At 41.4% G+C, this 20,569-nt stretch overlaps 1 protein-coding gene across 1 annotated transcript in view; it reads right to left on the bottom strand.

Moving 5' to 3' along the window:
• The window catches only part of GCN1 (GCN1 activator of EIF2AK4), a 54,863-nt gene that overhangs the window by 1,755 nt on the left and 32,539 nt on the right, over window positions 1-20,569 (bottom strand). The window contains exons 33-57 of the mRNA XM_067550108.1: window positions 20,181-20,375; window positions 19,356-19,602; window positions 18,516-18,637; window positions 18,087-18,201; window positions 17,477-17,656; window positions 16,913-17,133; window positions 16,140-16,208; window positions 15,777-15,915; window positions 15,468-15,664; window positions 14,950-15,092; window positions 13,580-13,697; window positions 13,223-13,438; window positions 12,399-12,563; window positions 12,158-12,319; window positions 11,579-11,671; window positions 11,182-11,325; window positions 9,757-10,026; window positions 9,354-9,467; window positions 8,633-8,863; window positions 7,962-8,155; window positions 7,124-7,238; window positions 5,810-5,906; window positions 4,710-4,858; window positions 3,756-3,863; window positions 1,801-2,019 (exon numbers count right to left, since the gene is read on the bottom strand). Of these exons, the coding sequence (XP_067406209.1) occupies window positions 1,801-2,019; window positions 3,756-3,863; window positions 4,710-4,858; window positions 5,810-5,906; window positions 7,124-7,238; window positions 7,962-8,155; window positions 8,633-8,863; window positions 9,354-9,467; window positions 9,757-10,026; window positions 11,182-11,325; window positions 11,579-11,671; window positions 12,158-12,319; window positions 12,399-12,563; window positions 13,223-13,438; window positions 13,580-13,697; window positions 14,950-15,092; window positions 15,468-15,664; window positions 15,777-15,915; window positions 16,140-16,208; window positions 16,913-17,133; window positions 17,477-17,656; window positions 18,087-18,201; window positions 18,516-18,637; window positions 19,356-19,602; window positions 20,181-20,375 (4,023 nt within the window). The remainder of the gene's footprint in view (window positions 1-1,800; window positions 2,020-3,755; window positions 3,864-4,709; window positions 4,859-5,809; window positions 5,907-7,123; window positions 7,239-7,961; window positions 8,156-8,632; window positions 8,864-9,353; window positions 9,468-9,756; window positions 10,027-11,181; window positions 11,326-11,578; window positions 11,672-12,157; window positions 12,320-12,398; window positions 12,564-13,222; window positions 13,439-13,579; window positions 13,698-14,949; window positions 15,093-15,467; window positions 15,665-15,776; window positions 15,916-16,139; window positions 16,209-16,912; window positions 17,134-17,476; window positions 17,657-18,086; window positions 18,202-18,515; window positions 18,638-19,355; window positions 19,603-20,180; window positions 20,376-20,569) is intronic.

The following is a 20,569-nucleotide window of genomic DNA, read 5'->3' as shown; positions in this document are numbered from 1 at the left end:
GTGGATGACACAAAGTTGGAAGGTATCAATACAAAGGACAAGTGGAATATTATACAAGATTTGGATGACTTTGAAAACTGGAGTACTAAAAGTGGGATTAAATTTAATAGTGCAAAGTCATGCATTTAGGGACTAACAAGAAGAATTTTTGCTATAAGATGGGGATGCATCAGCTGGAAGGGATAAAGGAGGAGGAAGACCTGGGAGTATTGGTCAATCAAAGGGTGACTGAGCTGCCAATGTGATGCAGCCATAAAAAAAGCCAGTGCAATCCTAGGATGCATCAGGTGTGGTATTTCCAACAGAGAGGGAAGTGTTATTACCATTGGACAAGGGCACAGGTGAAACCTCCAGAATACTGTGCGCAATTCTGGTCTGTCATGTTTAAGAAAGATGAATTCAAACTGGAAAAGGTTCAGAGAAGGGCTAATAGAATGATCAGAGGAAAGGAGAATCTACTTTACAAGAGGAGACAAAGAGCTGGGCTTGTTTAGTTTAACCAAACGAAGGCTGAGAGCAGATTAGATACCCTCTCTATATCTACAGGGAGAGGAGTTATTGAAGTTAAGTGCCAATGCTGATGTAAGAACAAATGGCTGTAAACTGTCCAGTGAGTTTAGGGTAGAAATTAGACTAAGTTTCTGATCATCAGAGGAGTGAAGCTCCGCAGCAGCTTTCCAAGGGAGAAAAGGGGGCAAAAAGCCAAACCTGTTTCAAGACTGAGCTTGATAAATTTATGGAGGGGATGGTCTGATGAGACTGCCTATAATGGCACACGGCCCATCCATGACTGCTTTTAGCAAATATCTCCAATAGCCAGAGATGGGACAGTAGATGGGGAGGGTACTGAGTTACTAGAGAAAATTCTTTCTTAGGTGTCTGGCTGGTGTGTCTTGGCCACTTGCTCAGGGTCTGATCACCATATTTGGGAATAGGAAGAAATTCTCTCTCACGTCATATTGGCAGAGACACTGGATGTTTTTTGCCTTCCTCTGCAGGGAGGGGCACAGGTCACTTGCTGATTTGAACTAGAGTAAATGGTGGATTATCTGTAACTTGAAATCTTTAAATCATGATTTGAGGACTTCAGTAACTCAGCCAGAGGTTATGAGTCTATTACAAGAGTAGGTGGGTGAGGTTCTGTGGCCTGCAATGTGCAGGTCAGACTAGATGATAATGATGGTCCCTTCTGGCCTCAAAGTCTATGAGTTTCAAATAAAGAAACACACAAAGGAAAATTCTTACACACTTACAAGCACATCAAAGCATTTCAGCTGGTTCCAGAAATTCAGACATAAGCACTAAATAAAAATAGCTTAAAGCTGGAAAAGAATTCTGGACATTGACATGCAAAGTAGTATTTCATCCATCCTACAACAACCCATAGCACAACTACTACAGAAATATGCTGGTGACCCCTCACTATAATCAACAGCATGACAAGGGTTCATAGCATTCTGAAGGTGAAGGCTGAAGGTGTGGCTATTAATAGTTGGGTACAGGGGGAAGTTAGCTGGATGCATTTTAGTAATATATATTACTGCACTGTAAGCATTTGTGGCCCCAACATAGCCAAGTGGAGAAATATGAAAGTGTGGTATGTGAACACTGATCTAGGATGAAGGATTAGGTAGTAACCCAAGGAATATTCCCCCCACATCATTTGTAATATTTTATACTGCAGGAAACTCATATATATATTCAAAGAAAAAAGGCTCCACCACAATATTTAAGGTCACTCGCACGCAAAACAACATGATACGGCCTTCCATTAGGTAGCAAAATGTTTCTTGTTCATACCTGAAGCACTTCTTCGCCCTCTCTCATCTTCAGGAGGTTAACTATGGCTTGGTCACTGTAGGCCCTCACACTGGTGTTTTTGTCTTTTGTATTGTCCAGAAGTGCTTTGAGAATTGGTTTAATTGTTTGAGGATCCATTGAGGGGAGGTGATTTTTATTCGCCCACCAGATCATCTTTTCCGCAATTAACTTGATGTCACTGGATGTGTTCTGGAGACACTGCATGAGACAAAGAAATCCTTAATTTCAGGTACAGCACATGCACATTTTCAGAGTGCCAATTTACCTTTTTGAAAGGGAAACTAAATAAAAGAATACAAGCATTGACAGAACTGCAGATGCTCCTTATTCTCACTGCAGTACATTTCTATTTTTCATTATCTATGAAAAAGCTTAAGCAAACTGCTGCATGAGAGCAGGTCAGGATTGTAACTTGACAACAATACACCTTTTTAAAAGAAAAGTTTGCAGCTTATGGTTGTCTGCTGGTCCTGTGGTTTCCCTTCAGCTACCTCAGGAAACAATGACCACTAGCACAACGACAGTTGAGAGTTTCAGTGTCTCCATTACATGCATTCTTTTTGTTCATTTCCAGTAAAAGCCTGGAACAAGCTGAAATCTGGCACGTCAGAGCAGTAGCTAAGGGAGACCTTTGCCTTTTTTAAATGAGTTTTATAAGCTTTTATTTTTAATATGGACTTGGCCCTTTTTTTCTTTTTAACCTTTAAAATAAATTGGTTAATGTTTGAAAGTTACTATGCACCACACTACTTTATCACAATATTTATGTGGATTAAAAACATCACATTTATACCTTAGTACACTGTAATGTGTCATACAACTTAAATGTAAGGGCTATAAATGTTGAATGCCTATTACTTTATGATATGCTTTCACATAACAGGAGCTGCTTTGAAGCCACTGTGGTCAATATCATGTGCTTCAGAGATTTTAAATTAAAAAGAAAAAATAAACCCTGGAAAAATAAAATGCTTTTATTGCCAATTAAAGGTGACTGGCAAGAAAACAATTGGGTTTGGATTTTTTTAAATTTTTGCTTCTTTGTATAAAGAAATTCTGAGAGGGTTTTTTCAATGAAAAAGGAGCAAGAGGGTTTCTGTTTGGTTTTCACATTAGAAATTCCGTTCCTGTCTACCCTGGTAAAAAGGTGACATGTCAAGAGACTGAAATCAGAGCAAATAAAAAGGAAAGGGATTTTTATACGTTTTTAAAACTCTAGTTTGTTTGAGGATTGTGGGGTTTTGTTGTTGTTGTTTTTGTTAATATCGGTTTAACTTCAGTGACTACAATTGAGAAGAAAAGACATCTTTGTTATCATCCCAGCCACTTCAATAAGAAAGAGGTGCAAGAAGTACTGCAGCAAAACCAGCGAAGGAGAGAGTTGACATTCTGGATATTTCCATGGTTTAAAAAAAAGCAGAAATGTTCAAAGGAAAAAAAAGCACTTTCAAGTATTCCTCATACAACAAGCAGCAGCACAAAATGAACAAGCTCAATTTTTCTTTTACTTATTCATTTATAAGTCACCATTATTGCAACATGTATATTATGTACCTGCTATCTATCTGCACTAGCAAAATCATAATCAGGTAGGCTAAAGGTTAACTGTAAAGCCTGTTCTTTTTTTGTGATATCAGCATCTGAACATATAGGCTTATAAAAACAAAAAATATCAAAACACATTTTGTTTGTACTTTGCTGTAGACAAATCTCAATGTTCAAGCCCATGGGGTTCATAGATTCAAAATATAAGATGTCCAAGTTTACTGCTTTCACTTTATGTTACAACTCATACTGAGATTCTATTGATAAGGCCACCAACTGGCCAATGACCCTCTGCAGCTGACCCAAATACAGGCCACATTCCATTGGTTAAGGACAGTGTAGAATAGTTCAGGTAGCACAAAAATGAAAGGACACATTCCTTGGCTCACCTTAATAAAGAGGTTGGCAAGTTTGGGAGGCAGATTTCCTCCTTCTGCTTCTCTGTGGTATTTCATGAGAAAGCCCATCCCTCTGATACCACTAACTGCAATGGGGATCTGCAGCACAAAGAGAACCAGGGCGCTTTCGTTATTATCATAATCATTATGTAGTGTGTAGAGGCCTCAATGTGCTAGGCACTGTACATGGATACAGAGTAAGAGAGTCCCTGCCTTGAAGAGCTTACAGTCTAAACAGACAAGACAGATAAATGAAGGGCGGAGAAATAGAGGCACAGGGAGGTCAAATGACTTACCCAAGGTCACACAGCAGGTCAGTAGAAGGGGTGAGAATAGAAACCAGACATCCGGAGTCCCAGTGCTCAGGATTACACCGCCTCTCAAAGCTAAACATGAGCAACTATTACCTTATCTTTCCTAAATATGCACTAGCCACGCCATGATGGTCACCCCAGTTACAGACTGTTTTTCTAAGACTCTCTAGTAATGCTAGCCCAAAACCTGAGCACTTCTCATAAGAGGTTCAGACAGTTATTTGTTCATACTGAAAACAGTTTCAGCAATTTAAACAACTTTCACTAACGTAAGTTCGGAGGAAAGAACTTTTATTTGATGTTTTCTCCAATTATTATTTGGGTTTAGCACACAAACAAACTGCAGTAGTGTGAAATTTCAAAGTTAGACAACCAAGAACACTTTCAACCACTTCCATACAATCACACACCAACCACTTCCATGGACAGCAGAAGTCATACGAGAATCTGAATAATCACATAGCTCAAGTCCAGAACTGTCTCTCTGTCCATGGTACATTTTTCAGAATGTGCTTTAGGGTTGTACCAGTTTTATTGGGTAGCACTGTGAGTCTGCAAAGCTTTAAACTGTTTACAATGCAACACACAGAACCTTGGGAAATGGACTGGGTGGCCTTCAGATAGTGCTTACCCTGTCTGCTGTGGCATTGCTGAGGATCATCTCCTGAACACTGTTATAGTATTTGGGGGCACATAGTCTGCCGGGAGCTACGTTTACAGCCACAGAGAGTGCCAGGCTCTGTCCATGCCTCACCATCCAGTCAATCCCAGAGACATCCGCTACAAGAGGGAGAGAGCAATATTGAGCCTCGCTACTCAGTATATCTGATATAAATGACTTTTGTCAGGCTGACCATCTCGGTTTTCATAAAAATAAACTGACAAACACTTCAATAATGCCTTGCTTAGAGCTCTATGCAAACATGAACATTAAAACCCAACACTTCTACCAAGTAAGACCCATTTTATAGCTATGGAAACTGGAACAAAGATGTGATTGATTTAAATCTACAAAATGAGTCTGTGGCATAATTAAGATTAAATTTACAAGTTCCTGGCTCCCAGCCCTGTGCTCGTCCCATTGCCTTTGATAATCTTAATCAGGTATTACTCTCAGACGTGTGACAACTTAAAAATGTGAAGGATCTTGTCATCATTAGTGAAGTTATGTCTCTTCAATGAAATAAAAATCCCAGGACAAAGTTAATTCTCCAAGAGCAGTTAGAAGACTTAGGGCCTTAGGATTCCACTATCTTCCAATGTTACAGCCAAAATACACAGAAAATGGCAGCTTCAAAACTTTCTATAAAAATTATTTTTTTACAGTACAGAGGTTCCTAACCTTTTTGGACTGCTGTATCCATTTGCTTACACTAAAACCTCAGCTGTGCCTGTTAGTGCCTATCGCTTCACCATTCAACTCCCCATGCCCTCTGGGTAATGGAGCGTGGGCTGCCTCAAATTACAAGAGTAACCGAAGGCTTCATTGCAGATGAGAGTGCACACTAATGTATAGGAGAACGGCAAAGAAATGGGCAAGAGACCCTAGAATAGAGGCTCAGCATGAAGGTAGGGAAGGGGAACCTAGAATATAAGTCACAAAAGCCTCTGGGACCAGTGGCTGAAAAGTGCTGCTCTAGAACACTCAGGTGTCTTTTCCACAGTTTAAGTTTTCATAATTAATAAAATTTCCTATTTCAGAAAACGTTTATAACTATCTGCTAGACATACCCAGTAAGTGTTGTTGGAGAACCGTGCTGAGCTCCTCTTCTGAGAGAAATGCACATAACTCTGCTAGACAACCAGCTGACGCCAGGCGGGTAGCATCCTAACAAGGAAAGAAAGAGGAGAAAGGCAAAGATTAGAAGAGTTTGAGACGCAGATTTCCACTGAGAATGCCAAGTGACAAAAGTATCTATGAAACAAAAACACAAAGGAAAGTGAAGACTGACAACCAGCTCCCCACTCATCACCATCTGTTGATTTCAGTAAACTTGAAGTTTTCTTGTACATTGCAGTGACATTTAAAATCAAGCCTACAGCCAAAATTGTCAGTTCAGTGCAGAGTATAGCAGTACTGGCTTGACATAAGGATTGAGTTATACACATGGAAAACACATTTGCTTTCACCTCTGTGATTTAAAAGGGCCTTTTGTGGACATGGAAAGGTTGAATTCTTGATTTACAGGCTGGGAAATGCAGCAGTGGTGCCTGCTGTCTGCCTGCAAAATACCCTCTTGCTAGTGAACATAGCCTGGTTCAAAACTTTTAGCAGCTGTTGTTACCTTAGCTTGCCAAAGTAATGAATTTGCCATTGCAGCTCTCCACACATTGATATTTACATTGCAATGAGACATTTTTCCATCTCTGATGTGCCAACAACTGTGTTTTAAAGATGTAGAATAAGGGGGCCGTCACTACAAAATGTGAATTTTGATCTTGTGTGCAATACTATGTTGGTTCCAGAGTCAGTGTTGCAATCTGCCATATGCAGAACATGCCTCTAAAACTGGATAATGTCTTTGTCAGCGAGAATGAAACCCCTCAAAAAAACGGGAAATTTATTACCACACTGAGGTTATCAATACTGACTGAGATGTTAGAACTATACATATGCATTTACAGTGCAGCTGATACATTTCCTGCTTTTGGCTGATGGTAAGTGAATAGTTTTTAGCTGCCTCAACAAATATGTTGGTGAGGAATGGAAGGTCAAACACTCAAAGAAGCCAAGGAAACACTAATTTCACAGAATTTAAGAGTTACCATAGATTGGCCAGGGAAGTACCTTATCCTTGGATAGAGTTTGCCTCTCAATCAACATACTGTAATGTGTCAAAGCAATTTCAGTTTTATAGATTGAATTCAGTTTAGTGAGCAACACATAGCGTCAGCCTCCTTTTAAATAAGCTCTTTCCAGTGTATTATTAGTAACTCCTCCAGGAAGTTTTTTTAGAAAACAATTCTGGCAGAAAGTTCAGAGTTTAAATTAAAAGCAAACACACAAACGGCATGAGACATCCCCTGAGCCCTTTGCAACAATACCTCATCGTGTCCCAGCATTCCTAGAAGCACTGTGGTCATGTTCTTCCTAATTGTTGCATCCACTTTAGCACCAGCTCCTTGTGTTACAAATCGCAGTGCTTGCAGCATGGTGTCTCTGCATTGAACAACCACAAGTTACAGTTCAAGACTGCAGCTTTCCCTAACAGAGTATCAGTGAAGAACCAGGAGCTAACTGCCAACAGCAGATTCACGTGCACAACAATTAGCAGAAGGGTGTGCCTAAACTTGAAGACGATGGATGGCAGGAAACCAACCTGCATTGGTATAAATTTATTTGTTTGGGATTGTCTTTAATAGGCTCTGTAAAGCTGAATAAGTGAACACAGGAATTCCTTCACCACTTCAAACACAGTATCAATGGAATTATGAGCTGTTTCTTCCCAAAAAAGAGGATATAAGCAAACATTTTTGAGAATCTCTTGCTGAAAGTTTTTGCACATCTAAGCTCTGACTCGATTACATCTCACAGGAAAAATACATCTGGCTGTCTTTCTTACAGCTGGGAAGAGTCTTTGACCATTCACAAAGAGGGAAAATCTTCTCCAATAGGGGGCTATTTCTTAGGGAGCTGTACATTTCACTCATAGGTAGATATCTCAGAACTAGGAAAAAATAGCAAGTCCATATGGATTGAAACAAATGCTAAATAGGGAACAAACCATTGGAGTTTTTTATAGCATTTATATAACGTTGGCGTCTGCTCTACATTCAACTAATCTCTGATGTTAAAGAGAGTGTTTTAAAAAAGAAAATTAAACTTGTCTTTCTTCCCACTACTGCCAAGTAGTTCATGCCCTGCCGGTTTTCCACAGCTTACCTGATGCCAGAATCCCCACTGGAACGGATTCCATTCAACAGCTCAGTAAAAAGGGGATCCACCTTAATATGAATGGCAATCAATTTACCGAGAGCATCAGCAGCCTTAAGGCGGACAGCACGGTTTGAATCTTGTAGCGCTTTGGTGAAGGTGGTCTGTAGCTGAGGCAGGAATGGTTTCAGGGCAATCCCAACCTGTACAGGCAGAAATTTGGGAGGTGGGAGAGAATCACATGTACTCAAATGTGAAACAGAAACTAGAAAGACAAGATCTGAAAAAGCATGGTCTCTTTTTAACTGCACTTAGATATAATGATAAAATCAGCGTTTGCTCAAATCTCCCATCCAGATAAAGAATTTCCCTAACATACAGCTAAAAAATGGGAAAACCATGCAAGAACCAAATTCAGTTGTCAGAAAGCAGAGAATTAAGCATTTAGATATGTATCTCGTTTACTTTCATGGCTTCCTCATCTAGTTTTCTATAGCCTGAGATATAAGGAGACATCACTGAAGGTTTTCACACCCATGACATGAGTATTTTTTTGTAACTAAGCACAGTACATAAAAGCCCAGCTCAACTTGGTTATGTAGAGAAGGTTAACAAATATGGAAAGCTCAGACGTGACAAAAAGGAAAACAAAGCAGTTTGCCAATGATTTGGAATCTTACCTTGGCCAACAGAAGGCTTAATGTTTCAAGCAAAGCCACCTTGACATTCCAACTGAACCGATCTCCCAAGATCCGAATAAGTGGTCCAGTAATGCTCACAACGGAGGGTTTCAGGGCTTCAGCAGAGGTCAGTTTAATAACAAGCCCTAAGGCCTTTGCAGCTTCCTCTTTCTGTTCTGGGCTACCAGTTAGAACTCCCTCTCGCAGCACTGGAAGAATGGAAGTCACTCCCTGTCATGGGAATCAAACAAGAAAACTAGAACCAACAATGCAGACAAATCATAACCTACTTTTCCTCACACCTTCCAATGGAAGTGGGAACTTGGAAATACCTTATCAATTTCCTACTCACCTTCCTTTCCATTACAAGTACTTTTACTCAGTTTGATTTCATGCAGTTATGCCTCTCTAAATTGCTTGCTGTTTAGTAAATTTTAATCCTGAAAGATTTGGCAGAGAAGTCCAGTTTTACACTTCCACCAAAAAGGCAACTAATATGACTCATGTGCATTATAGAGTTGTCAAATATTTACTTACAACAGAAACCCAATCTGGGGTATCAAGTAACAGCAGTAATCTATAGGAAGTCTCCACACCTAAAGGTTTGGAATGTCCCAATATTACAATATTCTGATAACTACAAAAAAATCACATTAATTAGACTATTGGAAAGACATTATTGTGGTGAGTCACAGCCCCACGCGACACACTTATTGTTTACCTTCTTTGGAATGCAGAATCCTGGCATGTGCTCTCCTTTGGCCTCATTCCCCACCATCCGAATATCCCTGTGCAGATCCTCAATGAGGGCAAGTTGGTTCCCAGCATCTAATTTCTGTAAGCGTGGCAGAAAGGGCAAAGACTGTGTAACAATATTAATCACCACCATTTCTGAATTCCTCTCATGTTTACCAAGAGAGAAGCCACTGAGATCTATTCCCATTTTCTCTGAATGTCTGGCCTTTCACCCATACTGTTACAGTCTAGTGCAGTCTTTAAAATACTACAATCTTTGCAACAATGACCTCATTTCCAGTGAAAACAGTGTTTTCTTGTAGAAGTAACTGACCAAGTCCATTCCCTCACAGCCTGTATCGCCACAACAATCCCACCCCGTATCTCACCTTGGTGATGGAATTGAGAGCATCCCAGCTTTCATTCAGTACCACAGGGTTGGTATCATTAAAAAGTCTGATCAAGCCTGAGACCAAGTTCCTGAGATGGCCAGTGCAGTCTGCTTTTGATTTGGAGCAGTAGATGTTTAGAATGATGGCTGCTGCCTGCCTCATTCCCACCTCGGGGCTGCGAGTGGCTTCTAATAGATCTTCAATGATAATCCTCTGCCCAGCATCATCTTCCACAGACAGGATTACAGCCTGGCAGTTAGCCATTTCCTAAAGAGTCAGAATGAACTTTATATTAACTTTCAACCAGAAAAAAGCCACACTTGGCTCAAGGTATAAAGCTGTTGCCCTACAGACCATTATCCTCCAGGATGAACTGTACAATTGTTAATTATTGTCATGGAAACCAGTCAGATCACCGACCGGTCCCCTGGTGTTATAGTCCAGCTGAATCAGAATCAATTTCTTATTGTTTAGTAATTAATTTTAACAGCAGATTTGTCCTTATTCAATGACAAATCCAGGGCACAAACTAGGGATGGAACACCATTTTTGAAGACCATTCAGAGATCGCAGACCCCAGCATGTAATACTTCAGCTTGATCCAAGCAGTTCCATGGTCCATGTCACCATACTGAAGGAAATATCAGCTATGGACAACTTTGGAGAGCTCCATGGCAATCTCTGTGCTAGGACAAAAGACTACCTAACAGACAGGGCTTGTCTTCACTACAGCGCAAAAATCAGCACTGCAGCCATCAATGCAGCGGCATCGATTTAGCAGGTCTGGTGAAGACGCTCAGTCAACGGGAGAGTGCTCTCCTGTCAACTCCAGGTCTCCATTGGAACGAGAAGCATAAGCTGTGTCGAAGGGAGAGCGTAACTCAATGTAAGCTACGTCGACCCCAGTTACATTACTTACGTAACGTAACTAATGTACCTCACATCTATGGAGCCACATAGTGAAGACAAGCGCTAAGAGTGGACAATGAATCTGTCACTTTTATTTCAAGTTACACCAAAGCTAAACAGACAGACAAAAACAATCAACTCTTGGGGACAGAAAAACTCTAGACTCTGCACATTAGATATTTTTGAAATCACAAGAAGCAGTGTAGAAATAGAACCACACTCATAGTAAGAATTGTGAGAAAGTTTTATTCTCTCATCTAATGCTCCAGTTTTCTAATACTACCAACAGATCTCATTAATTGGGCACACTGCTGGCCAAACCCATTTAGATCTGGGTAGTATACATTTTCCAACTCATGATGTACTACCACCAGCAAAAAGATCATTGTGTCAAGGGGCTATTGGATTAAATTAAAATGTGCTATCAATTTACTAAAAACACTGAAACAGTTTGTAAATGAACTTCAAATACTAGTCTTCCTTACTTACCAAAAAATGAACTATGTTACTTACCAGTTGCTCATCAGCGGTGCCCAGCTTCTCCTTCAGTGCAGACATCATTGCAGGTAGGATTACACCCAGATGCCGTGTCAGAGCATCACCCGCCACAGATGAGAGGAATGCTAACACTCTGGTGTTTACTGGAGGAGAAATTAGCTAAAGGAAACAAGGAAAAGCAACAGGATTTTACTCCAGTAAAATTTTTCTAAAGGCATTTCATGTAATACACAGGCATGAACAATTCTTAAACATGGCCACATCACAACCCAAATTACAATTAGTGCTACTGGCAAGTAACTGGTGCAGCGTTTGAAATTTTGCTCCCAATTTTTGAACATCAGTGCAGAGAATGTTTGAGGCAAGAAGAAATAAAACACCCTACAAAACTTAGATTTGTTCCCAGGCATACCTTTGGCACCAAGTAAGGCAGCACCACACGGCTCTTAACAGCCATAACTTGCTTAAGTCCATCCAGAGCAAACTCGGATGTCTCTTCAGTATCCTAGAGAGAGAGTATAAGGGAGTTAGCCAGCTCGCCTGCAAGATCATCTCTGCACACAGCAAACTAGACCTTGTTTCAAGTGACACTTTGTGGGATGATCATACAACCAACACCTATATAAATCCTTTACCTGGGGCTCTCAAAGCCTTTTTCAGACACTGAATCAAGCCTCCCTACCAGGTTGGGAAGAATATCCATAGTGAGGCACACAGGTTAAGCAACTTTCCACATGACAGTGAAGACCTGTAGCAGGGCCAGAGGAATACACAGATGTTCCAACCATCAGTCCTATACTTTAACTACAAGACCATTCCCTTCCCCTCTTGCAGAACAGATGAATCCAGGGAGGAAATGAAATCATTAGACTTGTGACCCACCCCTAAAGACTTAGTATTACAGACCAAATTCTCCAGTACTGAGAATTTCAAAACTTGTCGTACAGTGAGATGTTTTAAAAATTTGATTTCTCATGTCTGAAACACTTACCAGCTGCTTCAACAAAAATGGCAGGATATCTTCAAGAGCCTGGTATCCAATTGTTGAGTGCAGCTGTTCAAATGTTTTGGCTGCAGCCTCTCTGACTTCTTCCAGTGGATCGCACAGAGCTTTTCTCACTGTAGGAACGAGGGACTCTGAGAAAAACAGCACCTACAAGATATATAGATGCAATTACAGGACATCACACAGGAAAAGAAGTTTTAAATTTCCCCTCTGGAATTTAACTTACTGCATCCCTGCTGGTGGACTTCATGATCTCACTCAAACCAATGCAGACACCTTGCCTCTCATCGCTTTTCTCTGACCTCAAACCTTCTTCCAGGATAGGGATGATTTCGGGAAGGATCTTCTCTCCCAACTTTCGGACAAGATCTCCAAGCGTCCGTGCTGCAACCTGTTCCCAAAATTCATGCAACAGAGTCACTCGGAACAGCTATCACGAGCAACTAGTTAGAATGTGTCAAACCCAACTGACCTGGAACATTCCATTTTAACTCATAAGAGATATACGGCAGTTAGCGTTATGTACCTCCATCCATCAGAGTGTTTCAGACAAATACAAGCTGCATATAGACACAGTATGTATGCACTACATATACACTCATTAAATGCGGTCCATATTGCCACTCTATATAGCATAATCATGTGCATATTTTCACTTCCTTTTAAAGTTTAAGAGTAAAAACATCTGAAACCCATCACTTCCATTTCTTTGCCTCATGAAACTTAATGGCTGAGATGATTTTTTTAAATATCTATTTGTTGTACTCTTATATGCCATATTTTATCCATAAGTAAGCGTTCACAGCAGAGTTGGTGATCACGGGAGATGGGGACATTGCTATGAAAAGAGAGGTTTAAAAAAAATGTTCATTTTGCCATAGCTGCTCTGAATAAAGAGGGACTGTAGAGGAGATACCCATGTGTGTTTAAGAAGCTTAGAATAGTGGCAGTTTTGCGGTGGCTTATTCAAGGATTACCCACATTCATCAAACACCTGTTATGAACAGAGTGACCTTTGTTAGCAGAGTACCACCTGTGTAGAACCCTTACCGTTCTCTTGTCTGCACAAGTACTGGCCAAGAACCCCAAGAGAAGACTAAACAGGGTTGGCAAAATTTCACGCAGTGTGCGAGGTGTGTTTGAGACCACAATTTTCCAGACGTGCAAGGATGCCTGACGAACTACGAGCTGGGTATCTGATCGACCCATGTACAGACCTGCCAGAACTCTATTCCGCCGTTCCACACCAAGGGCAGTAATAATGGCCTGAAATAAATAAAAGGAAGCTAGTGAAGCCAACATTGCATTTTTCACCGCATGAAACTCAGAAGAGGTATTGCCAACCTAAAGGTCACCCCACAGGTTCTCTCCACAAACAGGAACACAGAAACATACAACAGCCCTTACCTTGTTTGACTGCGCTGTTCCGAAGTTGTCATCCTCTGAGGCAGTTTCTGTTGTCATTTTCCCAGTGACTCCTGAGATATGGAATAGAAGATCTCCAAGGAGCTGAACTGAGCTAAACCTGGCAAAGGGAGTAAGATCAGTGTTACATGCAGAAAAAAGAAAACAAGTGCTGCCTGTCCAAACTGACTGTTATCCTAGAGGCTACTATGGGAGTAAATGGTGAGGAACAGAACCAGGTCAATGTGAACTGTCATATGAGATTCCATAAAGATCATTCTGTCAATATGACTGAAAAAGAGAACCATAAAAATGATAGGATGGAGGGAATTCCAAACTAAAACAGAGATTAGAGAGCCCCCACTTTAGGGCAGCACATCAAAGATGACAGACTAGCCTTGATCTGAACTATGAAGAGAAGCAAAATAGCCTGTGGGTATAAATCATTATCTACGTCCACTGGTTCTGTGTTGATAAGAAAACACACTTGGGATGCCGCATGACTGCATTCATCACTAGCCATTTTATATAACTAATTTTTAGACATCATTATTAGTTATGACCAGAGTTCTTTCCACCTCATGTTTCCACACCAGAGGGAAACTTACTGCATTTCTTTTTTCAAAGTGCAGTCTATGCGTATGTGAGTGCTAAATATTCCCATAGAAACTGCTGTGGAAAAGCATTTTAAAATTGCCACCTGGCTAAGTGATCTAGTACAGTGGGGTACATGTACCCATTGGGGTACGCAGAGGTCTTCCAGAGGGTACATCAACTCATCTAGATATTTGCCTAGTTTTACAAAACAAAAAAAAGTACTAGTGAAGTCAGTACAAACTAAAATTTCATATGACTTGTTTATACAGCTCTATATGCCATACACACTGAAATGTAAGTACAATATTTATATTCCAATTGATTTAATTTATAATTATATGGCAAAAATGAGAAAAGAAGCAATTTCTCAGTAATAGTGTGTTTTATGTATTTTATAATAGTATAATAGTATTTTTATGTCTGATTTTGTAAGCAAGTAGTTTTTAAGTGAGGTGAAACTTGGGGGTATGCAGGACAAATCAGAGACCTGAAAGGGGTGCAGAAGTCTGGAAAGGTTAGAGCCATTGATCTAGTGGGAGTGCTTTGCACTATCACCTGGAAGAAACTACAAGTTCCATATTCCACCCCAGATTCTAGTCTGAGAGTACTACTATTAAGGCACCACACTCAGCCCATACGTAGAAGGGAGAGCCTCTTATTGCTTCAAAGCAGCTCTTACACTTCCTTAAAGAGCAAGACCAAGAGGTTCTAAACCCATCCAATCTTCCACTGATGGAAGGGTGGCTACTGCAAGCTTAAAAGCTTTTATTTCCTACCTTATTCTCCAGAGATCATCAAAGAGGCCTTGCTCCAGCTGAGGTAGGAGCAGAGCAATTGCAGTCTCTGCATACATGCTGATGATTCTCTGTCCAGCACGAAGGGCAGTGTCTCGCACAAACTCGTTCTCATCTGCTAGTGCCTAGACCAAGAGACAAATCACAATAAAGTATGGTTTTTAATGTAGAAGAAAATACCAAACAGATGGCACTTGGTTTCCACACAGTGAGATAGTGCATGCCTCCCCCTCATCCATTCAAAGTAAATAGTTACAAAGCAGTGGAATCCCCACTGGAGACCTCTTCCCATTTCCCACAATCATCAAAGTCAAGGGTTTACTAATAGCCACACACAAAACCCAGCAAACAATGCTATCAAGGACCTTGGAAGAGCAAGGAATAGAATCTGCTGTGGACAATGTCATGCAAATCTCAATTACTTTATTAGGCATTTAGAAATACCTGAGAACTTTCCTTCCCTTTTCTAAGATGTGACTCTCCTGCCATCTGGTTCCTACCTTAAGGATGCATGGTATGATTGGCCCAACATAGGGGGTGAACTTGTCTCCAAAAGTAATGGGTAGGTAGTTGAACATCATGATATAACCATCCCGGACATGGGGTGCAATGTCCACTTTGCTGGCTGTAGCTACAATTTCTGGCATAAGCTTCTCCAACTTTTCTACCCCCAACCCTGCCATGACTTCGGCCAGACCTGAAAAACAACACTCAGTTACAGAACTGGTAAACACACGACAACACACACAAACGATTATTTCGGCCAAGCTAAGAAACACCAACACCATTGCTCAACCCGTTATCCTTACCTTGTGCTGCTCCAGATCGATCCACTGAACTCTGCTCATACGTCAGTGTCTCCATCAGCCATGGCAGCAAATCCTCAAAGCAGGACTCCCCCAAGCCCTTCACCATGGCTCCTAATGCCTTTGCAGATACTGTACGCACCTAACAGGCAAGAGAGAAGTGTAGAGTTGTAAAATACCCAGTCATAATGAAAGTCATCAAGAGAAAGCAATATGAAGGTCTTAACTCCCCTCCCTGATCACTTTGCACAGCTTCTCTCACTGTTCTAACCACAGACTAGTTTGTGGAAAGATTAGGATTAATCCTAGTTTATCAGACTGAAAGACTTCGCACTTGAGTAGAACTGTAGTTGTGCCAAGGCTTACCTCAGGCACAGGGTCCAACAGAGATGTTTTCAGTCCAGGGGTCACACTGGGTAGGTATGGAGACAGATCCTGAAACAAAGAGCCCAGTACGTAAGTGCTAAGTTCAAAAAGAAAACAGCCACCAGAATCTCATTTCTGTCTGGTAAAATAGTTAGATACAACTTTACCCGGGGCGCTGCCTCCTCAGCGCTGATACACAAATTGACTTCAGTTTCCCACCTGTTCCTTACAGAGCAGTATCACACTATGCAAGTCACTCAAAAACCTTTTATGCTGATTCATAAACCAATTTTTTTTTCTTAAATTAAATCCAGCCCTCCTCCCCTCAATGCAAGGTTTAATTTTAGAGAGTAACCAGCAATAAAGGAATCCAACTCAGATCTTCAGTCTACAGTCAGTTCAACTTTTACTTCTGTGAACCAACTCAGAAAATCTATTAATTCATTCAGAAGTAGTAGATTTATGGAGGCATTTCTTAGAGCACAAACATTTACCGATTCTTCTACAAGACTTTTTTTGGGAAAATATATATGGTCCCAGATAAAAGTTTATGGTCTTAACTACTCTAGGATTTTCATTATCTTTGCAGAAGTCACTTGCTCACTTAACATCTGTGTTTAAGTCAGTGAAACTGCAAAGTTCCCATATTACCCTTACTGAGAACAAAAACCCAGAGACCAATAAAATAGTCTCAGTCTCTTGCTCTGTAAGTCTACTTTTCCTCTCCAAAGTAAGTGAAGCCTTTGACTGGAAAGAACTTCCCAGCATTGTACCTTCTGATCAGTCAGGGAGTACATATTTCCAATGATCTGGGCAGCCATTTTTCTGGTGTCCGTGGAACGATCTTGAAAGGCTCTCTGAACAATGGGCATAATGAGGGCCAGAGATGGAGCATCAATGAAATGGACAAACTTAGTATCCAGCAGGGTCTGCAGGCACTTCTGGGTCTTCCTGGACGGGTCGGTGAGTGCATCCAACAGGACCGGAGCAATTGCTACACATTTCAAAATAGGGGAGAAAAATGTTATGTTTGTACATGGAACAGACAAGTGAGACAGCTTCAGCCACAGCTGGTGTCCTCGCACCCACCCAGAAAAGTGTTAATTCTTCTGAAGAGTGAAAGTGAGACATGGCAAAGGGAGCTCAGAGAACATTTAGAAAGCCTAAAAAGAGATAGCTGCATTGCAGTTCTCAGGTTATACCTTTCTAAATGTAGATTTTGTTTCTACCATCTGATTCAATGTGAATGCAAACTAAAAGGGCCCTGCTCTATGACATTGTTATGAATTAGGGTCACATACCAGGACTACACAAGCACACACACACATGGTTCTTACCCAGGATCTCCGGGTTCCTGATAACAGAGCCAATTTGCCTAAGCGCTTGCTGTCCTGCCTTCTGCACTTTTACATGGGAGTCTGTGAGCACTTCAGTGAGCTTTGGCACGATGTTCGGCAGGCAGGAAGAAAGCTGTTTTGGGGCACAGTATGCCATAGCCCCCAGCAACTCCACGGACCCTGAACACAGAGTAAGAGAAAATTAATGTAACAGAAGAGACTGGCAAGGGCAGCGTGCAAACTCAAACGCAGTTCCGCACAGAGAGAAATATTCCAGAAAACGCAAACATTGCGGAGGGATTTTAAATAATGGAAAGGTTTAAAAACTGTATGGGGGAAGTGGGGTAGAAGATTCCTGCTCTTCTGCCACCTCTACAGATACAAGAGGAAGTTTCTTAGAATCCAGTCACAAGAAAATACTGCTTGAATGTGTTCTGAACTAGATGATAAATGAAGCTTTCATTCAAAAAACCATATGCTCTGCTGTAGCATAACAAACAGAACAAGATATCACAGTGTTTATTGGGATGAAAGAATAAGCCCCACAAATGGTGGTTCAGTGAATTTCAAGCTCCTCTGAACTACAGCAGAGTCAAACGCTAGTCCATACCAGCTTTGGTTCTCCAAGACTCCTCCTCAAGAGCCGCCAGAAGTGATGGTAGCACCAGCTTCACCCCATGAGCGCTCAGGTTGCTCATCACTGCCTTGGCACAGTCGTCTGCAGCCTCAAAGGAGGAAAGAGGACATTTATAATCTACCCGACTGCTGGTTTCTCCTGCTCCTTTAAAGAGCCAGTGGGAACATGGCCCTGGTGTAAAATGGTGTGCATGTCCAACAGTACAGTTAGTTGAAAAACAACCCCAACCTAGAGTTAACACCCAATGGACAACGATGCTATTGGTTATTAATGAAATCCGGTTCTAGTAGCCTGTGGTTTGTATAAGAGTTTGTTGTTGTTTTATTTAAATAGTTAAAGAGAATAAGAATAGTTTTTGCTACCACCTCTCACGTTCCTGGTTCTCAGGAACCTCTTACTCACCTCTCGCACATACTGGTTTCCATCTCCAAAACAAAGCAGCAAATGGGGCAACACATGAACCACATAGGGCTCAAAGAGCTTCCCAAGCATGGTGCAGAGCATCTCAAAGGCAAACAGAGCCCCTAGAGAAACAGACAGGATAATCAGGAAATAATATACCACTCTAAGAGGGATCAGAAGTGAAGATCAGATTTACCTAAGGAGCTAATAGCTAATTTTTTGTGGGAAACTCTGATCTGGAAAAATTCTCAGCATCTCATTCTCCCTCCTTGAACCAGAGGGGGGATATTGTGTAGGGGACTCTTGTTACCCAGAGACTGCACAGAGGCTGATAGCATTAAAATGCAGCGTGGTAGCCTTCTGAGTCCCAATGTAAGTTAGGATCGGTGTGAAGGAAAGAGAACTAAGGATACAAAACATCCAACAGCAAATGCAACAAAGAAGCTTTAAAAACCCATCTCCACCTTTGGACCAGATACAAGTCCTACACTTACTGCCCTGAGGGAAGCTAGCAACACTCTTATCTGAGATGGGAGAGATGAGAGTGAGGACACATTCCAGAGACTAAGACCCCTACCTCTACCACATTGAGGGGTGGTGGAGGGTGCGGGTGTTAAAATACACTGCACAAGAGAAATCAAAGGTTTCAGGAGACTGACTCCCCACTCTAACAGTAGTGATACAGGGAATAAAGAGAAACCAGATACAGGATTTCCTAAGCAAGTCAGTCCTAGGTAAATGGATGAAGGACAGCTATCGGTATGTCTGCTACAAGTGTCAGCAAATCAAATACAGAAAACTTCAAAAAGATGGAGGAGGAAGAGAGCACCTGCCACTCACCCTCTCGCCGGCGGAAGTTCTTCTTATCCTGAATGGCATCAGTCAACGTGGTCATCATCTTCTGTTGTTTGAGAGAGAGGATGCCAAGGCCTTTTACTAGGCCCGCCAGTCCATAAGCTGCACCTTTGCGCTCAGCATACTTATCAGACTCTAAAAGCAGCTGCATTAATTTCTCTATCATTCCTCCTGCATCTTCTTTAATTGCAGGCACAAGAGGCGGTAAACAGCTTGCCACAGACTCCTGGACCTATGGAAAAACACACCAGCTATCAAACAGATCACAAAGTGTATGTTACTAACACAATAACCTACCCCAACCACCCACCTTGCTGATCCACCGGTATGTCCCCCCAGCCACAGGTTTCTGCCTTCTTATGTTTCTGAATCTGAACCTATGTTTGACCTCAGAGTGTAACTGCTTAGAGTAGTGGTTTTCAACCTTTTTTCATTTGCAGACCCCTAAAAATTTCAAATGGAGATGCAGACCCCTTTGGAAATCTTGGACATAGTCTGCAACCCACAGGGGTCCATGGACCACAGGTTGAAAACCATTGTTCCATGGTATCAACCACCTTTCCCATAGATCCCTTAGACATAATCCATGGAACCCCATGGGTCCACAGACCACAAGTTGAAAACCACTGGATTAGAGAATACACATTCCCTTTATAACACTCTAAAGCCTTTGCTCTCTAACTCATTACTCCTGTTGTGCAGGAGTCCATATTTCTAAGCACAGGGATGACAGTGGTAATGAAATTCATGAAAGTGTCAGAGAATTAATCTGCTTCTGCTGGGCTCCGGAGAACTTTTGAAAGAAGGTACCTGTTGGGATGGAGTAGACAGGGCTGCTATCAGTTTGGCAACAATTGGTTTCACTTTAGGGTCACTCTTGTCCAGATGTTTTGCCAGCGAGCCCATCAGAATGACCACGCTCTGTCTGACGGCATCGTAGCTGGCATCATTTGGAGCATTTTTCAGGAATTCTTCAAAGACCGGCAAGAGAGAGTTAACATTGTCCTGAAAAACAAAATGTAGAAACATGTCACTTGCTACTAGAGTCCACTCTCAGAGCAAGGTTTGCTCGGCTCAGCAGGGTCTGGTTATCCTTATCAGAGGCAAAAACGAGGCAATTAAGAGAGTCTGAATTTACAGTTAATTGTCCAGGCAGAGAAAGTTTCATATACTACAGCATTTAGGACTATGTGGCATCC

The sequence above is a fragment of the Emydura macquarii genome, unplaced genomic scaffold, assembly GCF_026122565.2.
Source record: "Emydura macquarii macquarii isolate MOO-44397 ecotype Brisbane River unplaced genomic scaffold, CSIRO-AGI_Emac_v2 contig_1254, whole genome shotgun sequence".
Taxonomy (NCBI): Eukaryota; Metazoa; Chordata; order Testudines; family Chelidae; genus Emydura; species Emydura macquarii.
This window is presented reverse-complemented; position numbering and strand designations above follow the sequence as displayed.